General features: G+C 50.6%; 1 protein-coding gene and 1 long non-coding RNA gene across 2 annotated transcripts in view; both read left to right on the plus strand.

The window, feature by feature from the left end:
• Nucleotides 1–17,268, plus strand: part of LOC119104180 (pro-resilin-like) — a gene marked incomplete at its 5' end in the record, with an annotated part of 35,889 nt that extends 18,621 nt beyond the window's left edge. Inside the window, 4 exons of the mRNA XM_037227858.1 lie at nucleotides 3,432–3,575; nucleotides 6,002–6,123; nucleotides 11,414–11,528; nucleotides 16,980–17,268. Of these exons, the coding sequence (XP_037083753.1) occupies nucleotides 3,432–3,575; nucleotides 6,002–6,123; nucleotides 11,414–11,528; nucleotides 16,980–17,268 (670 nt within the window). The remainder of the gene's footprint in view (nucleotides 1–3,431; nucleotides 3,576–6,001; nucleotides 6,124–11,413; nucleotides 11,529–16,979) is intronic.
• A 1,913-nt stretch (nucleotides 17,269–19,181) lies between these two features.
• On the plus strand, nucleotides 19,182–23,749 carry LOC119104181 (uncharacterized). The gene is made up of 3 exons (XR_005094881.1): nucleotides 19,182–19,222; nucleotides 22,475–22,595; nucleotides 23,699–23,749. It is a non-coding gene; the product is annotated as an uncharacterized LOC119104181 (long non-coding RNA).
• The last annotated feature ends 852 nt before the right edge of the window (nucleotides 23,750–24,601 follow it).

The raw sequence follows: 24,601 nt of genomic DNA on the forward strand, positions 1-24,601 counted from the left end.
CCGACGCTGCTACCGGCCGTGCCATGTGCTGTTCTCACCGGCTAGATCTCGGCTCGGCACGTTTAGTTAAACACTGGATTAGGGATGTTCTTGTACGAACTATGCATGGCCATCCACGGCAGACGCGTGCGGTGGAGGCAAAAAGAGCGTGCAGTCGTGCGGTGAGGATCAGTAGAGCGCGAGCGATGGAGACTGTTGAGATAGATGTGTGTGTGGTGTGTGTGTGTGTGTGTGTGTGTGTGTGTGTGGGTGTGTGTGTGTGGTGTGTGTGTGTGTGTGTTGGGTGTGTGGGTGTGTGTGTGTGTGGGTGGGTGTGTGTGTGTGGTGTGTGTGTGGTGTGTGTGTGTGTGAGTATTTACAGATGGTGGAAGAGTGAGCAAGACTTGTGGCACACTTTGTTCATTCCTTCGATGGTGGTGGAAGAACCAAAGAGAGCTAGGAACTAGGCTCTGGTGTTTGTGGAAAGCCAGTGATAACCAAGAACGAGGGTTGGTGTTGTAGGAGCCAGGGGGGGGGGGGGGCTAGGAACGAGGTTCTGGTGCTGTAGGAACCTATACCAGTGAAAACTAGGAACCTAGATCTTGTGGTTTCAAAAGGACTAGTGAAAGCCAGGAACTAGGTTTGTGTAATTCCAAAACCAACAATGGGTCCAGGAACGCAGCGCTAATGCTCATGAAAGAACCAGCCGGGATCAGGATTCAGAGTCTCGCATTCTTGAGGGAAAGTGCGAACCTAGGACCAACAGTGGGAACGAGGTACGTGTCTGCTCAGCCAATAGTCTCTAGATACTTAGGTTGATCCGCACAAGAATGATGAAGTCCTTTTCAGGACCGTTGAATAATTTTGGAGACCACCGACTCCACATAACTGCATATCTGATTACATGAAGGTGAGCGTGTCGGTTTTTGTGGTGCGAGCTCCAATGTCTGTGACATATTGACACGGTAGTACAATGCTTACCAACCCAGCTATTTGATCAGATGAATGTATCAGCAGAGCCACAGAGCACGCCATCATCAGCTAAGCGGCGCCACGGATGGAGAATGAAAATCATGATTTGTACAGTGGGACGAGAAAAATGCTTCTCCATACCGGGGTCATAAAGGAAGTGTTCCACACTTGCAGGGGTTTTGAACTAAATACCAATCTTGAAGATCGTTCGGCGCAGTTCACAGCCCTGCCCTTCTTAACACGCGCTCGGGTGGGAGGGATCAAATTGACCCCCAAGGTTTTCCAGAATGGCTTCCGAACGGCACGATGCGGCCGCGCCAAGTTTTGCATAGCTGTAGACAATTGAATAGCGAATCGTTTGATATAAAACATTTAAGATAGACTTCGTCAAATCGCTGACCTATGGCAGGACAAAGTCAGGCCATGGTTTCAGCGAAGGCAATTTCTAGTGAATCGTCCAATCTGATACAATAACGGAGTGTTTGACGAATCCATACATCTCTAAGATGCTTTTAGGCACCACAAATATTACATGGGCAAATTATGTTGACCTAAGGTCCGGTATGAAGGTCAGACCAAGGTCAAAACCAACCTGATTTATTTCTTTAGAGCTTGCTGTATGGGATAGTTTGTGGTGCTATTTCGAATTTATGACAGCAGGAACCGCATTTCATTTTCCATTGACTTCTTAAAGGTCAGAACAGGTTGCTGATCTAAGATGACCCGGGTCAACATTTTGTTTTAGGAGCATACTGGACCTAGCGTAATTTGTCGCTTATTCAAAGGCCAAATTCAGAGCAGTCTTGTATGTTTGGTCACCATGACCTTCAAAAGGTCAAACAAGGTCACGGACCTGAAAAAGGCTTGATATTGCTTAAAACAGTTGCCTAGGTTCTGGGGGCACTTCAGAGACCATGCCTAGGAACACCAAACTGTGACCTAAGTAAGTCCACGTCCAGGTCAACACACTCTGTTAATTTTGTGTCTCCAGCTTTCTTAGTTCACGAGATCTCAGCGGAGGGCAAATTGCCCCCCCCCCCCTCACCCGAGCAAAGGGTATCTAGCCGGCCACCCGGGCGCGTGTTGAAGAACAGCATAAGAAAGACAACGGGAATGAAAAGCGGAACACCAACGATCAAGACAAGGAAATACAAACGTTTCTTATACAAATGCCATATGCTTCATTTAAATGATTCTGTTCGGCAAAAATGGTGATACAAAGAGCCACGTTTGTGAAGAAATGCAGCGAGCAGAAACGCGACATGAAGAATCGTAGAGGCAAATACAAAGAACTCCGTGCGATACAAAGAGCTCCGTGCGATACAAAGAGCTTCGAGTGCGACAAATCGCCTAACAAAGAATAGCATGTACGACGAAATCCGGTGTGGAAGAATGCGCGCGTGCATAAATGCCGCAGACATCACGACGTGTGCGATATCTTATGAATAGGAATATTTGGAGCAAAATTATGCGCATGGGGACAATGCAGAGATTGGCGTGGTCGCGATAAGATCATTCTTAAGTTTCACATACGAAGAGCTGTAATATGACGACTCGTGTACTGAAATCCTGGAGGTCAGGCTGTTTGGGTAAAGGGCTGGCTGCCCACGGTGTTTCGGATCAATCCGCCGAGCATGATATACAAACTGGTGTCAATGCCAGGTGAGGAAATACCCGTGCTCTGATCTCCTCACGGATCGCCCACGACACCTCGTAGTATCTGCATACTCATTTCAGCCGGATTGTGCAATCATGAGTCCGTGTCGGTGCTGCGAGTGAATGCTCACGAGCGGATACGGTATAAACTGCGAGACTCGGTGGGCCAGGCACAGTTGCTCCAACTGGTCTCCGGCAAGCATGAAGATCCTGATTGTGGCTGCTCTTGCCTTTGTGGCTGTAGCGGATCGACGTGGCTTGGTGCTCAGTCCCAGTACGGTGCTCCCTCTGGTGCTCATCCCAGTACGGTGCTCCCTCTGGTGCTCAGTCCCAGTACGGTGCCCCCTCTGGTGCCCAGTCTCAATATGGGTCTTCATCGGCATCATCAGGCTATGGTCTGCAGTCTCGGAGGAGACCATTTGAGTCCAGCCTGAAGCCGACCTACGGTCAGCAGTCAACGGAGGCTATGGCCAGCAGTCGAACGGGGGTTACAGCCAGCAGTCCAACGGAGGGTACAGCCAGCAGTCCAACGGAGGTTACAGCCAGCAGTCCAGCGGAGGTTACAGCCAGCAGTCCAGCAGGAGGCTATGGCCAGCAGTCCACGGAGGCTACAGACAGCAGTCCAGCGGAGGCTATGGCCAGCAGTCCAACGGAGGCTACGGACAGACCGAGCCTCCTACGCCGTACTCGTTCAGCTACGACGTGCTGGATGTGCGTGGTATGACTTTGGCGCGGCCGAGGAGTCCAACGGTGAGGAGGTGCAGGGTCAGTACAGCGTCGTGCTGCCCGACGGCCGGCTCCAGACCGTCTCCTACTCGGTCCAGGGCGACTTGGCTTTGTGGCCGACTTGAGTACGAGGGCGAGGCCAAGTTCTTCAACGCCTACGGCGAGGAGGAGGGTCGCAGCAACGTGAAGAGGGGACGTGGCCCGACCGGAGGTCAGGGCTACGGCTCCAGCCAGGGATCGGCGTATGGAAACTAAACACGGTGCCGATAACTTTGTCAGAGTCTTTTCTTTCCAGTTCTTTTGTTCCATAACTGCTTTTGTGTGACCGTTTAGCCGTGCCCCGTCTCTTCTGTTTTCTATCTTTGAGAATGTGTCTCTAGAAACACCTGATGTTGGATGACACAGTATGTTTAAAGGTGTGGCAGTCTGTTTGTTTCATGTAAGCGTGTTACCGAAACAATAAATATGGTTATACGATTTTCTGGTGTCGTGCTTATCACGGTTGCCGACCGGCGACCAATTAATGATACACTGTTGATGTTATCGATAAGCATTCTGCATCTGGATTTGTACAGAACCTTTCGGGGTCCTGATGAATGCCTAATGGTTGGGAATTGGATGGGGAATTAGCGAATCAACAGGAGAGATGAGTGATATCACGTTAAAAAATATCACAGCACACAATGCAGTTCTGGCCAGACACCCTGGATTTGAACATCCGAAAACGCTGTCATCATCGGTTCGCTTTGGTCTGTGTGTAGTGATAAAAAATGACGCATGCTAGGTGCCACATGGCACCTAATCAGCTGAATGTTAACCCAGTTGCTTATAGCAAATACGACACATAGGCATGACGTGTACCATCTCCATATGTACACTCGGCCCTGATAACTGCCGTGGACATTTCATAAGTTCAGCAGCGAGGAGCTGCTTCTGTGGAGGGACGCGCGGAGCATCCCCCCCCCCCCCCGCCCCCACCGCGCGGAGTTCCCAGCACGCAGGTGCGAAGAGTAAGGCATGCTTTGTGGAATCGGTGCATGCATCGCGTACAGGCCTAAGACGAGATGCTGACGTCGATTGGCACAAATCAACAACAATGTACACACGCGTGGCACAGAGTTTAGAAGCGCAATACGAACACCAGCACGTTAACCCGAGCGCATGATGTTTTAACCAACCGGCCCATAAAGTCAAATGAATGCAGCGGGAGGTAATCACACCATTCACCAGCTATGTAAGGTCCCCATGCGGAAACTGATAGGATCTCGCCTTGGGCCTGCACGCAATGTACACGTTGGGGGGCGAAAACAGGATCTTAAGTACGGGGTCTTCTAAGAACGGAATGGAAGTAGAAACGGAGTAGCTGCGAAGCAGCAGCGGCAGCCGCGTGCAGGATGAAACAGTATGGCAATTTTTGCTCACATATCAGAGATTTTATGAGTAAAGATTCCGTTGGGCAGAGAATGTCATGCGTAACAAAGCGTTTAAGACGGCATGCAACGAGCAGAGATTTCACGCAAAGATAACGCGTGTGTGCAGAAATGCCGGCGCGATGCACAGAGTTGCGTATGTTACGAATATGATGCACCGATTTCGCATATTCTACGAAATCAAATCGAAAAAAATGCGCATGCGAAGAAATAAAACTAAACCTATGTGGGTAGGGGGTTTTGTAAACACGAATATTTGCGAGCGGATATTTGCGCCGGATGAAATGCGTTACAAAGTCGGTTACACGAGGCTTTGTCCGATTCTGAAGACTAGGGTGTGTTTGAGTAAAGAGCTGGCTGCCCACTGTGTTTCGGGTCAATCCGCCGAGTATGATATACAAGCCGGTGCCAATGTCAGGTGAGGAAACACCCGTGCTCTGATCTCCTCACGGATCGCCCGCGACACCCTCGTACAATCTGCATACTCATTCAGCCAGATTGTGCAATCATGATTCCGTGTCGGTGCTGCCAAGGCGGTGATTGAATGCTCACGAGCGGATACGGTATAAAACTGCGAGACTCGGTGGGGCCAGGCACAGTTGCTCCAACTAGTCCTCATCGGCAAGCATGAAGATCCTGATTATAGCTGCCCTTGCCTTCGTGGCTGCAGCGGATCGACGTGGCTTTGGTGCCCAGACCCAGCACGGTGCTCCCCTCTGGTGCTCAGTCCCAGTACGGTGCTCCCTCCGGTGCTCAGTCCCAGAACGGTGCTCGCTCTGGTGCCCAGGTCCTCAACATGGGTCTTCATCGGCATCGTCAGGCTATGGTCTGCAGTCTCGGAGGAGACCATTTGAGGTCTAGCCTGAAGCCCGACCTACGGCCAGCAGTCCAACGGAGGCTATGGCCAGCAGTCCAACGGAGGCTACGGACAGCAGTCCAACGGAGGGTTACAGCCAGCAGTCCAACGGAGGTTACAGCCAGCAGTCCAATGGAGGTTATGCCAGCAGTCAAACGAGGCTATAGCCAACAGTCCAACGGAGGCTATGGCCAGCAGTCCAACGGAGGCTATGGTCAGCAGTCCAACGGAGGCTACGGACAGACCGAGCCTCCAACGCCCTACTCGTTCAGCTACGACGTGCTGGATGTGCGTGGTAATGACTTTGGCGCGGCCGAGGAGTCCAACGGTGAGGAGGTGCAAGGTCAGTACAAGCGTCGTGCTGCCCGACGGCCGGCTCCAGAACCGTCTCCTACTCGGTCCAGGGCGACTCTGGCTTTGTGGCCGACATCGAGTACGAGGGTGAGGCCAAGTTCTTCAACGCCTACGGCGAGGAGGAGGGTCGCAGCAACGTCAAGACGGGGCGTGGGCCCGACCGGAGGGTCAGGGCTACGGCTCCAGCCGGAGATCGGTGTATGGAAACTAAACATGGTGATGATAACTTTGTCAGTAATTTGTTTTGCTCCAGCTCACTTTGCTGAAATCTGCTTTCGGATGACCGTTTGTTCGTGACTCAATTTTTTCTTCCTTGCTGCGTATTTGCATGCATTCTTAGAGCACTTATAATTGCACAGTCCGAAATATTTGGAGCATAACAATATCTTTGGTGTTTGAGGTATGCCCATGTGTTAATTGGTTGTGGGAAGCGTATGTGGTCGAAACAATAAATAAATCAGAAAATGTTTATCGTGTCATGTTTATTATGTTTGCTGACTAAAGAAAAATGATGCATAAATAATCTATGCTCACCCGTAGTTATTGTACACCTTGAGTTGCGCAGATTTGCAACGCCACGATAGATGCCCTACAACCACCGGATGTCGATCTGTATCCTTTTGTAAAACCCCTGGCCCCCTAACGTTGGTTTGGACCCCAGCGTTGGTTTGGCCACCTAAATTTAACAAAATGGAGCAAGTGCTTGCAGGCTCGCGTTGCTAAGTGGCGGAGCTGGCTCCTTTACAGAGAGTGGGGCCAGATTTGTATAGCTTTTGAACTGAAATGGCCGTCTTGAACATCATTCGGCGGCAGTTCACAGCCCTGTCATTTCTAAGACCTAAACCCCTCCAGTCGCTGAAGCATCCATGACGCCATAATGTTTGTTACTGAAATCCTGCCATTCCAGTAGCCATGCGCTGATCAAGGCTAAACAGAATATGAGTGTCGAGTCTTTAACATCTGGCGCTCGAGAGCACGATGTCCAGATATAAGAGACGTCATTTGCTTCCCGATGTGCGTGGCACGATGTCGCAATCAAAAATGACTTATTGAGAAGCATAGTTGACTAAACGGAGAAATTGTGCTGTCTGGAACACTCTTTTTCACTTAAAAGTACATGCAAGAGTTATAAGTGTAACTTAATCAATCATATCAAAGGCCTGCTTCAATATCTTCAAATGTGGGGGCATTGGCTTCATAACAAAGGAAAGGCCTGTCGCGTTCCTCTGAGCGATTTGCGTTCGCCTTACTTCAGGATGCATTGAACACCGTCCATAGGATTTCCTGACCGATCCCAATTCTGGTTGCCGGGGCTGCCCGTATGCAGCCGCTTGTGATGTGCTGAGTATGACATCATATAGTATGACATACTGTCTGTTTCAGTACGCATCGTAAGCCCATTGGGAAAACATTAATTGGAGTCTGGGACAAACATTGCCATAGCACTTCCTATTTCGCCCTATATGGTCATGCTTCGAAGCTGATGAAGCACACATCAAAGCCCAAAATAAATTACCCCAGAAAAATATTTGGGGGCATTCAGGTGTACTGCTTATTGAGACAACCACTGCTGCTGAAGCATTGTCATGCATTACAAAAGCATCAAGGAAACCGTTCTTGCTGCCGTTGTAAAAGCCAATATTCCCTTAATTTCGCTGCTGCACATCTGCTCAATACTGCTGCAACGTGTTTGCGTGGTCAGACTCTGCATTGACTACAAAGCACACCTCGCAAATTCATTGGAGCACTGTTTGCCGTAGCAGGGGGCTTGCTGAAGAAAAAATGACTAAATTTGTTGAGTCCTGTTAACGCACTCATTGTAAATTATTTATTCACCCGATGTGTGTGGTTCCATTGGCATTTCTCAAACCATTGGGCTTCGAGTACTGCGCTCGATTATCACTTAGGCTGACCTTTTTCTCCGCAACGAATGAATAAACTAAAGCAAAACAGTTGCATTCGGCATGTGCACGTTTGGTTGTTCATCTGCTTACAATGCTCACCGGCGACGACTGAGCGACCGATCGGCGGCATTTTGGCGACGCAAAAATGCGAAATTGCAGCCCTTTAACTAAGTTGATGTTTGGACGAGATAGCCACAAAATAACTACTGAATCCATGGTAAGAGCAGGCATTGGCCCGGTGCACGCGATGGTGTGAATTTCATCGAGAGAATGGCTACTGTTAACTGTTTGATTTGGAGCCCTTCCGGCCAGACATGACCATTTCAGGGCAATGGGAGGGAGAGTGGATAACGGAAGGGCAGGATTACATGCACCTGGCAGGCCAACCGCCGAGGCTGAGTCCGCGCAGGAACCCCTCTGTGGGGCGTGCGCTGGGCGCCCGGTAGGTCCCTCCACAGGGGACATATCAGCCCACAGGTGGCTGACGCATGCAGCATGCCCCGGTCGAAGGGGCATCGTGAGGATTTAGGCTGAAGTAAAGAAGAGAATAAGAGGGAAGGATGACATGGCTGCTAACTCGCCGATGGCTTTTTGTACTAGGCGGCCGCTTTCCGAGAGGCCGACATTCCCGACTTTCCCTTCGATTACTGGCGCAGTCGTGAGTTGCACAAATTCATTTTGGCGATGTGAATTGTGGACGGTTCGTTGCTCGACGCTTTGAAATTTGACTCGCGCCACCTACTCACTCTGGCTGCCTAAATAGCTATTCAACGTAAAAACCGTGAAAACCCGAGCGGAGCTATCTTACCACCTCTGTGCACGCGGGGTGTGGCACGTCGACTGCACGTCTAGAGCCACGCGACTCCCCTGCCGACTCGCTACCGAGTCGTGCCGACTTCCTGTCGCTACCGAGCCGTGCCGACTTCCTGTCGCTGCCGATTCGTGCCAATTTCCTGTCGCTACCGAGTCGTGCCGACTTCCTGTCGCTGCCGAGTCGTGCCGACTTCCTGTCGCTACCGAGTCGTGACGATTTCCTCTCGCTCCGACCGGTGGTTAGCGAGATGTGGCCATAGAACGGCTGCTCGTCAGCTTTGTCGTCGGGCCACATTTGCTCCCGCGGAAAATCAATGAGCCAAAAGTGCACCTTGCAGCACGTGCCACGCCCGAACCCCGGACCGGCGGAGGCTCGCGAGCTACTCATGGAAAATTGCCTCACACTCCGGCGCAGCGTGTACAAATCGCAAAACTCAGCAACCCGCTGTTCGGGTCCGGGCACAACGACTTGTAAATGGGACGGACAGGCAGGCAGACGCACCCTAAGCGAATGGGCCTAACCAGCTTTGCCCAGTCCAGCCCATTTTGTTGGGCGACTGTTGAGGTGATTTTGAGGTGTGCTGTCTGTTATTGCCGAAGCAGACGAGTAACGCTTCTCAATCAGCCAAGTTCTCGTTTCCTCCGCTCGGTAGGAAGCATGGAAACATGGTCTGTACAGGTTACATAAAATACAATCTTGAGAGGATACCATCATAGCCCAACTATTCTTTTCACCTCCGGGATGAATCTGACCATATTTTGTTTATCGCATACCCCGTCTACGCTCAAAACGAAATCCCGTTAATTTTGAAAAAGAAGCATCATTCTAAAACTTAATCAAAGCTCGCTAAGCCCATTAACCCGTACCAAGTCCACCCAACCTTGGCGTCCACTATACTCCCATCACCAGCGCGCGAAAGCACATGGCCAGAGTAACGCCTGCACAAATATTGAATCATACGTCAGCAGCTTACCAACCGAACGCTCGCCTTGTGCTATTATCGTCACGATTGTCATTATCGTGATGTAGCGAAGGAGCCCAACTAGTTTTCAGAAAAATATGAGGTCAGCCGTCACCACGGCAGGGACATTGATTCCAAAATGGCGCACGCAGCACATGTGGCAATGCTCGCCGGTGGGGCCGTGCCAACTACCGTCATACGAGCAGATATAAACTGGATTGAGACAAGCTGTAGAGCTTTAGGCATATACCTTACAAGAATGTTTCTGAAAATCTAAACATATTAGAACAACTTACAGGATATACCACTGCAAGCATGAACTACGTAGAACGAGCAATACCTTAGATGCATTCTAAACTCAATCCGACGTCCTATATTTCTTCGAGTTATTTTGGTACAAGCTAATAATCACATATACTGACCAAAGATACCACAAACACCATATCCTGTATGCCCGAACAGCTTCTATTCATTTGCAGGAGAGGACAAGGCAAGAGAAAGACGACCCATCCAAACTACAGTCACGACTGGTGGCCGCAGCACAGCGTCGGACCTCTTCGACCGGTGGGCATACGGACACCATGTCGGGCGCCCCCAAGAGCCAGTCCCAAGCCGCATATAGAGCAGGTCTTACAATTCCTCGGTACAACTACGCCGCTCAGCGGCAGGTCATAATGTAAGAGCTGTATTTACGAGGTCACGCACCGGCACGACGCCCTCCGTGGTTCGGGTCAATCTGCCAGGCATGATTCACGCACGAGTGCCAATGGCAGGTGAGGAAACACCTGTGCTCTGATCTCCTCACGGATCGCCCGCGACAACCTCGTACTATTTGCATTCTCATTTTCATCTCAATTGCGCAATCGTGCTGCTGCCGTCGCCGCCGCCTACAAGGCGGCGACTGAAAGCTCACCAGCGAATACGGTATGAAACGGTCAAACTCAGTGGGCCAATCACAGTTGCTCAAACTAGTCCTCTCAGCAAGTAAAAAGATCCTGGTTGTAGCTGCCCTCGCTGTAGTGGTTGCAGGAGACCGGCGTGGCTCTGGTGCCCAATCAGTATGGTGCTCCTTCGGGTGCCCAGTCCAGTGCGGTGCTCCCTCTGGTGCCCGGTCCCAGTACGGTGCTCTCCCTAATGCCCAGTCCCAGTGCGGTGCTCCCTCTGGTGCCCAGTCCCAGTACGGTGCTCTCCCTGATGCCCAGTCCCAGTACGGTGCTTCCTCTGGTGCCCAGTCTCGATATGGGTCGTAATCGGCATCGTCAGGCTACGGTTCGCAGTCTCGGAAGAGACCATCTGAGTTTTGCCTAAAGGCAAACCTCCGGCCAGCAGTCCAACGGGGGGCTACAGCTAGCAGCCAAGCAACGGGAGCTATGACCAGCAGCCCAGCAACGGAGGGTACGGACAGCAATCCACCAACGGAGCCTACAGTCAACAGTCCAACGGAGGTTACAGCCAGCACTTCGGCGTGGGACGTGGCCAGTGGCCAGCAGTTCGGGGGGGAGGGGGGGGGGGGGGGGGGGCGAGCGCCAGCAGTCTAACGGAGGTGACAGCCAGCAGTCCGGCGGGGGGTACGGTCAGCAGTCTAACGGAGGCTACGGGCAGGCCAGGCCTCCTACGCCGTGCTCGTTCAGCTACGACGTACTGGACGTGCCTGGTAACGTCTTTGGCGCGGACGAGGAGTCCAACGGTGAGGAGGTGCAGGGCCAGTACAGCGTCGTGCTGCCCGATGACCGACTCCAGACCGTCTGCTATACGGTCCAGGCGACTCTGGCTTTGTGGCCGACGTCGAGTACGAGGGCGAAGTCACGTTCTTCAACGCCTACCGCGAGGAGCAGGGCCGCAGCAACGTCAAGAGAGGGACGTGGCCCGACCGGAAGTCAGGGATACGGCTCCAGCCAGCGATCGGCCTACGGAAAATAAACATGGTGCTGATAGCTTTGTCAGGAATTTCTTTTGCTCCAGCTCACTTTGCTGTAAATCTGCTTCTGGGTGACTGAAACACTAAACTTAACTACGATGGGGGAACTAAACATGATGCTGATAATCTTGTCAGCATTTTTCTTTCCATTTCTTACTGGTCTATTTCCGCCAATGTTGTCAGCCAGTGTTACCAGTGTTGTCATGAAGTTGTCAGCCAGTGTGACCACTGTTGTTATGAAGTTGTCCATAAATGGCGACGCACTGTCAACTTGTTTAGGATTGATGAAGATATTGCGGCTCTAAGTGAAAAGGTACATTCTACGTTCTGCGCACTCCATTTTCCGGGCCTGAGTCAAAGCTGCGCATCTATATCCAGCTTTACAGGAAGCATCCCACCTTTTTGCACTTATCGCTCATAGTTTGTCACGCAGAGTCCATGAACATTTTTGCGCTTGTCACTTATAGTTCATCCGGAGTATCCGATTTGGTTAGTAATCCTAATTTTTCGTAATGCCTTTATGAATAGCTGAGAATTTCGGTTTTAAGTAGCTGCTACGGTAAGGAAATGTCATTGGACTCCCTGTCCACCACCATGAATTCAATACATTAAATAACATGATTCTTGGTATGAGAGCTTAAAGTCCGCTATTTAAGCAAAAAGGGTGTGCACATATGAAGCCCACTACCTTGGGAATTCCTGCGAATTCAACGAAACGTCGCACAAAGGCTTTGATTTCTGCCCGTCGGATTTAGCGCAGTGACTATTTTGAAGGGTACTTTAGCTTTGGTAAGCATGGTTTACTTCTATGTTCAGTTCGTTGCAAGGGTCGTTGTGTTTGCAAGCAGGCACATACCAGCGGCACATCGAGTGGTTTTGTGACGCTCATGTTCCAAAGCCCACCAATGCACATGTCGCTAAATACTTGCGCTGTCCGCCGTCTCAGTCACAAACGTTCACTTCTTCTCACGTTATTCAAACCTAACGCACATGCAAATACATAATGAACATTCCTCCGGTGAAGGTAAGCAATCTTGGTGGGTGGAGATACCACGTAATTTAAATGAACATGTTTGGCTCCACTTTTCCACAAAATATTCCCATTCTGAGCAGACCAGTTTTGCGTGACGTCATATGATAGCAGCCATCTTAAGATGGGAGGGGCACATGTAGGATGGCAATTTCCATTTTTTCTATCTCAGCATCGATCATATAGATCGAATTCGATTTTCGATCACGATCACATTTGTAGCCCCGTGCGAAGATAATGGATTTCGTGGCGAGTCGGCGGTGGGGTTCATTCCCACCGCCGATCATTCCCGGGGTAGCGATCATTTGATGAGAACCAGGCAGCTGTTTCTGAATCTTGGATGAGCGAGCAGCTTTTCGGGGATAGTTTACATAAATTTGAAGTATCTGGTTACAATAATACGTCAACATTTCACAGAAAAGTGAAAAAGGAGGAGAGATATTAGTACATGTGAGGCAGAATATACTGTGAAAATGTTGAAAGTATGACGACTGGCCATAGTGTAGAATCCCTCTGGCTAGATTTGGTTGTGTCAAAGGGCAACAATCTACGCATTGGAGCCTTCTACAGGCCTCCGAATAGTTGCCAGAATCTGGACACAGAAATACGTGAAGAAATTGGCAGAGGTATGAAAGGAAAATGTGTGATGCTGGGGGATTACGAGAAAATTTCCTCGGCAGGTGGCGTGCGAACCCACTGGGGGAGAAAAGACTTTGGATCTGGTTATGACTAATGAGGAGGGGCAGGTAGATGCTTTGGCAGTAGGTAAGGCACTTTGAAACTGTGACCATAATATTGTAGGGTTTTCAACGTGTCTATATTTTTTCAGGTAAGACTAATCATACCCTTATTTCTATTTTTCCTACGGGTAGATTTGAAGCACTTACAGCCTTTCTTGCCAGCATCCAGTGGGAGAATGCTCTATCTGGTCTCACTGTACATCAAATGTGGGAAGCATTCAAGGATAGTTTAGAAGAAGGACAGAAAGGTTCATATCTTTTAGAAAATTGCGAGAAAATAGCTCTAGGAAGCTATCATGGCTGGCGCAATTTGATGGCAGTAAAGAAGATGATGGGCAATGATGGGCAAACAGTGCGAGACACAGAAAGCAGCAAGCAAGAGTATAGGATTGCAACAAAAAAGCTTAAGCAGGAAATCGGGGTAGGCAAAACATTATCAGAAATGCGGCTAGCAGAGACTAGCTCTGGCGACTTTAAGAAGTTTTTTAATTACTACAAAGTCATATCTAAGAGACCCGTCGGCCCTCTCGAGGAACGTGGAAAGTCTTTAGTGGAGCACAGGCACATTGTAGATGCCCTTAGTAGGCAGTTTCCTTCGATTTTTACAGAGGAGACTATGTATAATCTCCTCCAAATTAGGCAAAACTTGACTGAAGGCAGCCTTTTAGATTTGACGATTACCTTGGGTATAGTAAAGGGTAGATCGATGGAAATCAAGGTTAATAAAGTGGTCGGATCTGATCAGATATATGGAAGGATGTTGAATGAGTGCGTCAGTGCTCTAGCTTATCCTCTTATGCTAATATTTAATGGATCATTGAGTTTCTCAGAAGACCCGAGGACTGGCGCAATGCCAATGTAGTACCGATTTTTTAGAAGGGGACTTAAGAAGTGTCAGCAAGTACAGGCCTGTGAGTTTAACCTCGCTAGTTTGTAAGGCCTTAGAGATTAAGGCTAGCATTCAGTCACACTTAGAAAGGCATCAGTTGATAAATAGAAGTCACCATGGTTTTCTTTCAGGTAGGTTCTGTTCGGCACATCATCTAGAGTTCATGGGGCAGATTACTAGTCAGAGAGATTTTTTTTAACAAATAAATTTATTCCGAATGGTTTGTAAGGGTGACTTCGGATTCAGAGTACCTGCTAAGCATAGCTTGTTGCGTGTACCCCGAACCCACCACCCAAGCGTGCCGTCCAGTTCCACAGCTAATTTTGCCTACGCCCTTTCGCCAGACAGGGATGCGGAGGGTTTTACGTGCCGCACAATGCTGCGACACGGCCGCCTCGGGTCTGGGTTGAACCTCGTTGGCCAGTTGCCAGCTGGCCTTTCCTTTTCAGTCGGGTCAAACAATGCGTCCACTCTGGGACTCGTACCCAGCGCCGCTGGATTACGAGTCCAGCATCTTTCCCCAAGACCACGGAGGCGGAGATGAAGGCAATGGTTCAAATGTTGTCTTTCCAGATTTTAGGAAGGCATTTTATAAGATGCCACGCCAGCGTCTGCTTTATCGGTTAAATTCGCATGGCATTGAGGGAAAAACTGTTGGCTGGGTGAGGACTTGACTTCTAAACAGAAAGCAGAGTGGTGCTCAATGGTACAAAATATCAGTGGGAGCTACTAGAGAGTAGCCTTCTACAGCGGATGTTGTTGGACTCTTTGCTCTTTATTATTTTTGTGAATAATATTGAGCTAGGGCTATGGAGCAAGGTGCTGAACAGGTGAACTAATTTAAACTTGATTTGAATAAACTAGTCAACTGGGCTTCTCTGTGGCAAATGCCATTCAATTACGACAAATGTAAGGTGATGCGCTTGGGTAGTTTCAGCAATGAGGGTATTAGCTATAAAATGGGAGGTCAGGAGCTAGACCAAATTAAGGAAGAAAAGGATTTAGGGCTTACAATTTCTAAGGATTTGTAGAGTGAAAGGCAAGGTGGGACTGCTAGGAGCAAGGCGCCTCGGATGCTTGGACTTATTAACAGGAACGCCCATTACAAGAGTAGGAATGTTGTCGAGAAGTTGTTCTTGGCTTATGTCAGACCACACCAAGAGTATTGTGTACAGGCTTGGTCCGCACGCTTCCAATAGGGTGTAGATAGACTGGCGAAAGAGCACAGGGCGTAGGGTATAGAAAAATGTGTAGAAGAGCACAGCGGAAAGCAACTAGGATGATGAATGGAATTGGCGACGTATAATATAGGGATAGGCTTAGGGCCTTGGATTTGTATTCAATGAAATATTGCAAACTTAGAGGGGATCTGATGGAGGTGAACAATACTATGAAGGGGACTGACAAGGTATATCTACATGGAGCACTGGAAATTAGGCCGAGACATAGAGGAAACCAGTTTCATTTAGCAAAAGGTAGGAGTAGAACTATGAAGAGGCAGATGTCATTTAGTGAAAGAGAAGTGAACCATTGGAATAGGCGAACAAACCAAGCTGTGGAAAGTCCCTCTCTAGCAATATTGAAAAACTGCTTCGACAAGTTCTATTGGTCTAAAGATCTCATTTATAGCTAAATTTATGTAGGTCGGGTGATTAGTTTTGAGGATGTGTACGGAACGTGAGGCATGCCAGCCCCGATGGATCCTTGTGCTCCTTGGCTGGCCGGATATCTTTATGCCCTTATGTCTCACAGTTATTCGTCTACAAGGTGCACCCAACTTCATTGCTTCTCAAGTCTCACATACGAAGAGTTGCAATACGACTGTTTACGTACTGGGATCGTAGAGGCCAGGCCGTGTTTGAGCAGAGGGCTGGCTGCCCACTGTGTTTCGGGTCAATCCGCCGAACATGATATACAAACCGGTGCCGATGTCAGGTGAGGAAACACCCGTGCTCTGATCTCCTCACGGATCGCCCGCGACACCTCGTACAATCTGCATACTCATTTCAGCCAGATTGTGCAATCATGATTCCGTGTCGGTGCTGCCAAGGCGGTGATTGAATGCTCACGAGCGGACACGGTATAAAACTGCGAGACTCGGTGGGCCAGGCACAGTTGCTTCAACTAGTCCTCTCGGCAAGCATGAAGATCCTGATTATAGCTGCCCTTGCCTTCGTGGCTACAGCGGATCGACATGGCTCTGGTGCCCAGACCCAGCACGGTGCTCCGTCCGGTGCTCAGTCCCAGTACGGTGCTCCCTCTGGTGCTCAGTCCCAATACGGTGCTCCCTCTCGTGCTCAGTCCCAGTACGGTGCTCCCTCCGGTGCCCAGTCCCAGTACGGTGCCCCTTCTGGTGCCCAGTCTCAATATGGGTCGTCATCGGCATCATCAGGCTATGGTCTGCAGTCTCGGAGGAGACCATTTGAGTCTAGCCTGAAGCCGACCTACGGTCAGCAGTCCAACGGAGGCTATGGCCAGCAGTCCAGCATTGGAGGCTATGGTCAACAGTCCAACGAAGGCTACAGCCAGCAGTCCAACGGAGGTTACAGCCAGCAGTCTGGCGGAGGCTACAGCCAGCAGTCCAACGGAGGTTATAGCCAGCAGTCCAACGGAGGTTACAGCCAGCAGTCCAACGGAGGCTATGGTCAGCAGTCCAACGGAGGTTACAGCCAGCAGTCCAACGGAGGTTATGGCCAGCAGTCCAACGGAGGCTACGGACAGACAGAGCCTCCTACGCCCTACTCGTTCAGCTACGACGTGCTGGATGTCCGTGGTAACGACTTTGGCGCGGCCGAGGAGTCCAACGGTGAGGAGGTGCAGGGCCAGTACAGCGTCGTGCTGCCCGACGGCCGACTCCAGACCATCTCCTATTCGGTCCAGGGCGAATCTGGCTTTGTGGCCGACGTCGAGTACGAGGGTGAGGCAAAGTTCCTCAACGCGTATGGCGAGGAGGAGGGTCGCAGCAACGTCAAGAGGGGACGTGGCCCGACCGGAGGTCAGGGCTACGGCTCCAGCCAGGGATCGGCGTATGGAAAATAAACGTTATAATTATATTTTCAGCAACAAGTTGTTGGTCACGTCCGGTCTGTTTTTGTCTCCTGTCCGTGAAGTGCTTTTCTGAGACATTTCGAACTATTTTCCCGGTATTTCAGGGAATCATGAAAGCGTCTTTGTTGCATGTGAACAAATGTAGAAATGTTCAGAAAAGCACATGTAAAATGTAAAATGTAGTGAAAAATCCACGCAGCGTACAGAATAACATATATGTGGCCCTTTTGTTGCTATTCTCTGTGCGACTGTTGAATGACAGTGGACGATGCATAATCCATAAAGGAGACCTAAAACTTTCCAGTTTCTTGGCTAAACGCTCACGAAGATTTGCAGGCTATTTCGGGGAGACTATTTTTGGGTCATCTAGGCAAACATGATGCGATAACGCCATTCAAACCCTGTCATGCCATAAGCTATGCCACGATCAAGGCCAACAAAAAGCGGTTGCCGAGTCGCACGCATCTGGCGTTCGTGAGCACGCTTTCCAGGCATAGGGGCCGTCAATTGACTCCCAATCAATGTTTTGAAAGTTCCCTGCGCATGACACGATGACATAATCAAACAATGACATTTTTAGGAGTACATTTGCTAAACAGAGAAAGCATGTTGTCTAGAAAAGTCTTTTCCCCGTAAAAATATGTAAATAGTGATAAGTGAGCTCATTTCATAAATGCCGATGCCTGCTTTAATCTTTTCAAATGTGTAACATTTCCTCTCATACTTAATCAAGTAAACTAACGCAAAAAGCATGGTTTTGTACCAAAAAACGGCATGAAAAGCGGCAAAAAACGGCATGGTTTTGTATTTGTGGAGGCATTCGACTATCAGCTATTTTACAGTTAATTCAACCGATCTTATGACAACCAAGAACAACTACATTTGCCCACCCTGTATGAAGCCTAAAGAATTAAAGAAAACAAACCTTACGTTGGTATCTGTCATCAAACACACTATCGCGCATGAGAAATATCTTGTAGATTTCGCATGAGATGGAAGAAAATTGCTGATGGTTATGGCACTTGCATTGCTGTTACATAACCGTCTCAAGATGTGGTCATCCGGTCTCTGTCTGATCTGTCTACCCCCCCCCCCCCCCCCTCCGGCCGCAACTCCGCCTCTCCTGACGTCCCCGTGGTTGTGATTCCATCTCTCCGGACGTCTCATGGCGCTGTTATTTTGTTCTTCCAGACGCCTCCTGGCGCTGTCATCCTTTTCCCCGGACGTCCGGCGCTGTTATCCTTTCCTCCGGACGCCTCCTGCGCTGTTATTCCTTTTCCTCCGGACGTCTCCTGGCGCTGTTATTCCTTTTCCCCCGGACGTCTCCTGGCGCTGTTATTCCTTACCTCCGTACGTCTCATGGCGCTGTTATTCCCTCCCTCCGGACGCCTCCTGGCGCTGTTATTGCTTCCCTCCGGACGTCTCCTGGCGCTGTTATTCCTTTTCCTCCGGACGTCTCCTGGCGCTGTTATTCCTTCCCTCCGGACGCCTCATGGCGCCGTTATTCCTTTCCTCCGCACGTCCCCTGGCGCTATTATCCCATTCCTCCGGACGTTGCCTAGCGCTGTTACCCGTTTCCTCCTCCGGACGTTGCCTAGCGCTGTTCCCGTTGCCTCCGGACGTTGCCTAGCGCTGTTACCCGTTTCCCCCCCCCGACGTTGCCTAACGCTGTTACCCGTTTCCTCCGGACGTTGCCTAACGCTGTAACCCGTTTCCTTCGGACGTTGCGTAGCGCTGTTGCCCGTTTCCTCCGGACACTGCACGTTCCACCCGCTGCCCAGGCGTTAGTCGGCGCGTCTCGGCCGCGGAGCCCGGTCGCTCACCCCGCGCGCGGCGCCTGCGGGCCCGCGAGGCTGCAAATGCAGACCCGGCGCCGCGCCGGCCCGGCCGGCCGGCCACAGTCGCAGCAGCAGCCAGCCGCGCCGTACGGACCGCCTCAGCTAAGGTCAGACGACACCAGCAGGCCGGCTCTGCGAGCTGTCGTACCCTTGTATGCCATTCGTGTATTTTGTGCTACGCGTATTGATTCAATTTCAGCTTACACTTTCATACTTGGCTGAATTTCCGCTGTTGGAACCTTGCATCTTGCGCACATCTCCAAGCTACCTTCAGTTATTTTGCTCGTTCACCAAGATATTACAACCTGGAACTACGCACATCTTAAAACAAAATAACGTGTAGACTTAAAGGCGTTGAGGGAGTACAAACAAAACGTTCCAATGCAGGACGAACAACCTCCCTTTGCATTTTAATGCACCATGCCAATTTCACTTGCTTATACATCGGCCAATGTTTACTAATCAACAGAAAATATACTGCCCTGACGCATCTCCTGCACTCCTGCTTGAGCGCGGACAGAGTGGCTGCTCCTGACGGTCAGTCCGCGGCGAAATCTCTCCGGCAAGGGGCAGCGCACGGACCACAAAACCAGTCGCAAGAAAACCCTGCTTAGCATGCGGGTCCCAGTCGGGCACGTGGTAGCTGCTCTGGGGCCGGGCGCCGTCTGACTACGCGGCGATGTTACCCGTAAAGACTGCTAAAAACGACCGCCTTCATGGTCAAGGTGAAATATTCTAGTTCCGTGGTCCGTCGCCACTGGGTACGATTCGAAGAGCGGGCGAATCTTTTGGCCCGACTGACTGGAAAGCTCATGAGACATTGCAAAATGCCCAAGGGCAGCTGTGGCGAAGAAACCCGCGACAGTTGTCTGGGTCCTGTTAATTTTTTGTCACATCACCGAGAGAAGACGCTTAAATCGATAACGATAGCAGCAACCCTCCGTTTACGGGCAAGTGAGGAACATGGTCTTTATGTCCTCTCCCACCTTACTAAGTGCGGTTAAATGCCTTTTATGCTACCACGACCAGAAGCTGTTAAGGCTCTTGTATAAATTTTAGGCGTTCGCATGCAGTTTTGAGATAAATGAGCTGCAAATAGGCGCTTTGCGACGAAATCAGGCTTGTTATGTACTGATGTATTTACAGAATGAACTGTAGAACTTAGAACTGTGTCGTATTTCGTGCATTTTGAAAATAGCAATAATTTCGTCAAGAAGGTAATCTTAGGTTATATAGCATGCAGCAGATAATGCCATCTGTCGCTCGTTCTCGCCGTCCCTCGTGATAACGAGTTTTAATCGCTTTCGAGAAGAAGGAGCTGATATAGAATTGCTGAAATAGATGGTGATATTTATCGATTAGATTTGAACTATTATGCATTATTGTGAACCTTTTCAGGAAGGTTGTGGATATCCTGAACTTTCAGCGCTATGTCGTACACATTTCAGGTGGCAAGTTTGCGACCAAGTTATCATTTAATTTCGATTGAATGAGATGAAAACGGCCATTTACTCGTGTATGATAGTCCAAACGCCTTTGGTCGTAGACTGATACGAAATGATGCATCATCTCACATGATGCATGATCGCATCATTTCGCTTGCTGCTGCTCCTGCTGCTGTTGCTGCTGATGATCGCGTGATGATACTTACTCTTAAATGATGCACGATTATAATGGGTTTATGGAGTTCAGAGTTGATGGAAATAAGCCGAGTACGTACTCTCACCTTGCGCTCTACTGGTGATGTCTTCGGCAGTTAGGTGCTTGAAAAATTCTGTTGAAGTCCCTGGTAGCTTTCGTTTGTGACTATTGTGTGACATTACCGAGCGCCTTCATGTTACGTACCGGGCTCACACGTACTCGCTTGGCACATCCATGGCACAGCTCTCGCACATACATCTCTCGCACACATCATGGTGGTTCCCCCTCATTGAAAGGTGGTGCTGGACGAAGGCGATGCAGACAAATCGTTGTATAACCGGGCGGACTCATTTACACACGGAGAATATGCCCTTGTCGAAACAGTGATGTGTTTTAACCTGAAGAAGTCAGACGCTGTCAGAATGCTGCTATTTTGTTGTGTGCTATTTTGCAAAATAAAATAGTATTATCCTGAAAGGCCGTTCTCTCACATTTAACACGCGCTCGAGTGGGGGGGGGGGAGTCAAAGTGACCCCCTCCCCGAAGGTTTTTCCACAATGCTTTCTGAACGGCACGGCGTGGCCGCGCCACATTTTTTGCACAGCTGTAGACAACTGAATAGACGATCGTCTGGCATAGGTAATTTATATTTACCTTGTAAGGTCGCTGACCTATGGCAGGTCAAAATCAGGCTCTGGTTTCAGCGAAGACAATTTCAAGGTATTCACTCAATCTGATCCAACAACGGAGTGTTAGACAAAGCCATACATCTCTGAGATACTTTTTAGGCAACACAGCAATTGAAAAAAACAAATGACATTGACCTAGGGCCAGGCATGGAGGTCAGGGCAAGGTCAAAACCAAACTGTTTATGGCTCTAGGGTATTTTATTACTGTGTGGGGTAGTTTCTGGTGCTCATTTCGAATTTATTGGTAACAGAGACTGCATTATACACCTTTCATGAACTTCTTTAAGGTCAGAGCAGGTCGCTGACCCAAAATGACCCAGGTCAACGCTTTGTTTTTTTTTTAGGAAGATACTGCCTATCGTAACCTTTGTCGCTTTTTCAAATGGAAAACTCAAAGCCGTTTTGCATGATTTAAATCGCTATGACCTTTGAAATGCCGAGCCAGTTCACCGACCTGAACTGAGCATGTGACTTTGCTAAGAACAGTTATCTAAGTTCTCGGGGCCTTTGGAGACCAACCTAAAATTTGACCTTGTCGGACCATATTTGGCCCAAAGATCATGACCTAGGAACCTCAAACGTTGATCTAAGTGAGTTCATGTACAGTTCAACGCACCCTGTGAGATTGGTGGCTCTATATCTCTTAGCTGCTGAGATCTCAGGAGGCCAAATTGACCCCCCCCCCCACACACCCCACCAGAGCCAAGGGTATCCGGCAGGCCACCCAGGCGCGTGGTAAATGGTACGTTTAATTATTGGGTAATCAGCGTTGGTGATGTGACACATTTCCTGTCACACAAGTTGCATTTTGAATGCGAAGGAAGATCCAATCTACTGATACACTACCAAATAATCCGAACAAAACAACATCTAACGCGCCGCTTTTGCCAGAGGTGTCTTTATTCGCTTCGCTCCGCATGTCACAGAGAGGTGTCACCATTCGTGAAAACTCCCGCAAATGTCGCTAACTTGACGGTGAGTTTTAAAACTGAGCCACAACCTACCCAGCGTCATCTGCTGCAATTTCAGGACATTATGTCTCGCCGTGGAGGTGACACTGTCTGGCGCTGCCCGACGAGCAAGGCGATCTTCTGCTGTCTTCTCGTTGTGGCGATAGTCCTGGTCGCCGCTCTCTGGCTCCAATACCGTGGTAAGTCCGTGCGGCACAGCCCAGCTCGTAGCTCACTCCAGAGCCCCGTCAGAGCTGAGAACCGAGGCGGGGTCGACCCCGGACCGAGAGCTCAGTCCACAGATTCGACAAAGTCAGATCTGATAACGGAGCCGGGGTCGACAACACACCGGGAGCTCAGTCCAGAGCCTCGTGAGAGTCAGAATCTGATAACGAGGGCCGGGGTCGGACAACCAAACAACCAGGGAGCAATCAATCCAGAGCCTCGTGAGAGTCAGAGCTAAGAACGGAGCCGGGTCGACACCACACCGGGAGCTCAATCTAGAGCCTCGTGAGAGTCAGAGCTAAGAACAGAGCCGGGGTCGACACCACACCTGGAGCTCAATCCAGAGCCTCGTGAGAGTCAGAGCTAAGAACGGAGCCGGGGTCGACCTCGGATCGGAGGCTCAGTCCAGAGCTCCGTCAGGGCTGAGAGCGGAGCCGGGTCAAATCCGGACCGAGAGCTCATCCCAGAGCTTCGGCAGAGCCGAGAGCGGAGCCGGGATCGATCTCAGACCGGGAGCTCAGCCCAGAGCTTCGGCGGAGCTGAGAGCAAAGCCGAGGTCGACCTCGGACCGGGAGCTCGGCCCAGACTTCGACAGAGCTGAGAAAAAGAGCCGGGGTCGAACCTCGGGCTACAAGCTCGGTTCATGAGTTGGGTCAGCCGGCGCTCGTGGTCCGGGTCAAGCGAAGGCATTCGCTTGTCAAGGCCTCTGGCTCATCCATGCTGCAAGATGCTTAGAAGGCCCAGGCCAGCGAGAACGACGTGGTCCAGTGACTGGCAGTGGCTGTGGCACGGTCAGGGGAGGGATATAGGTCAAAAAGTTTTCACTCTGGAATAATTACAGGGGGCAGTCAGTGACATGATCCGACAGAAGTGTTGAACTTGCGGAAGTCATTATGAGCCCTTGTTTCTAAGCATGTAATCTAGCACGAGGTAGATGAGGCGAGGAAAAAAGTACTACATGCGCCGGTGTGCTGCACAGCCATCTGATAGATCCATTGGTAGCAGGCACAAAAGCCCTGGATAGCGTGATCTGGGACTGCTCGCTGCCTCTCATCGCGGCACGCAATCGCCTCCGCAGGCGGGCAGGGGATGCCCGGGCGACCGGCGGGGCTCCCGGCCGAAGACGGCCTGCAGGCCGTGCGACTGGCGTCTGGCGCATCGGCTGCCCGCGCTTCGACTGGCAGGTCAACCTGACCACGCCAGGCCACACCTGCGGCTTCGAGAACATGACGAGCAGGTGCGCTCGCCGGTGTGCTACGTGTGTTTAAGTACAGGATGTGCAGAGGAACACGGGGTCCGGTAGTCCTGCCCCAAACCGAAGTGACGTGTAGATCTCACGTCACCTCGCCGATGTCACGTGTGTGTAGGAACATGAGGCGCAGACGAGCACGAGGCCCGGTAGTCCTGCCGCGGGCGGGCGCGACTGGACAGATGTGACGTCATCATGCCGATGTCAGGCGACTTGGTCTGGGCGCAGGATTGTCACGGCTGCGCGGACAGCAACATATCGTATCGCATCAGTGCTTTCCTCCAGCCCCCGCTCGTTCAGGACCGATGCCTCCATCACCCGCTGCAGCCGGGCAAAGCAGCGTTGTTCCGTCTGTATTGTCGCGCTGACACCTCGGACGCCGCTCCAGCCTGGTGGATGAGTGCCTGGCGGGCCGGTGGCGGGCAGCGCGGGCCGCCCCCTCCGGCTACGACTGGTCGGCCACGTGCGCGAGGCATACCTGGCTGAGTATGTGCGCCGCCGGCTTGGCGCCACGCCCGTCAGAGAGGGCTGCCGCCTGGATAGCGCCGGGCCCGCCGCCAAGGGCGTCGACGGCGTACCGGAACTGCATAACGTCGTCCGGCCGCTAGATGGCAGTGAAACGTGCGAGATGGTCTACGCGACAGACGTCATACGACTGGTGAGGGAGCGTGGTGATGCAGGCCTGACGAGTGAGGGATCATAGACAGGCCGCACTCAGATTATAGTGTACAT

Source organism: Pollicipes pollicipes, unplaced genomic scaffold (assembly GCF_011947565.3).
Source record: "Pollicipes pollicipes isolate AB1234 unplaced genomic scaffold, Ppol_2.1 Scaffold_6049;HRSCAF=7174_pilon_pilon_pilon, whole genome shotgun sequence".
Taxonomy (NCBI): domain Eukaryota; kingdom Metazoa; phylum Arthropoda; class Thecostraca; order Pollicipedomorpha; family Pollicipedidae; genus Pollicipes; species Pollicipes pollicipes.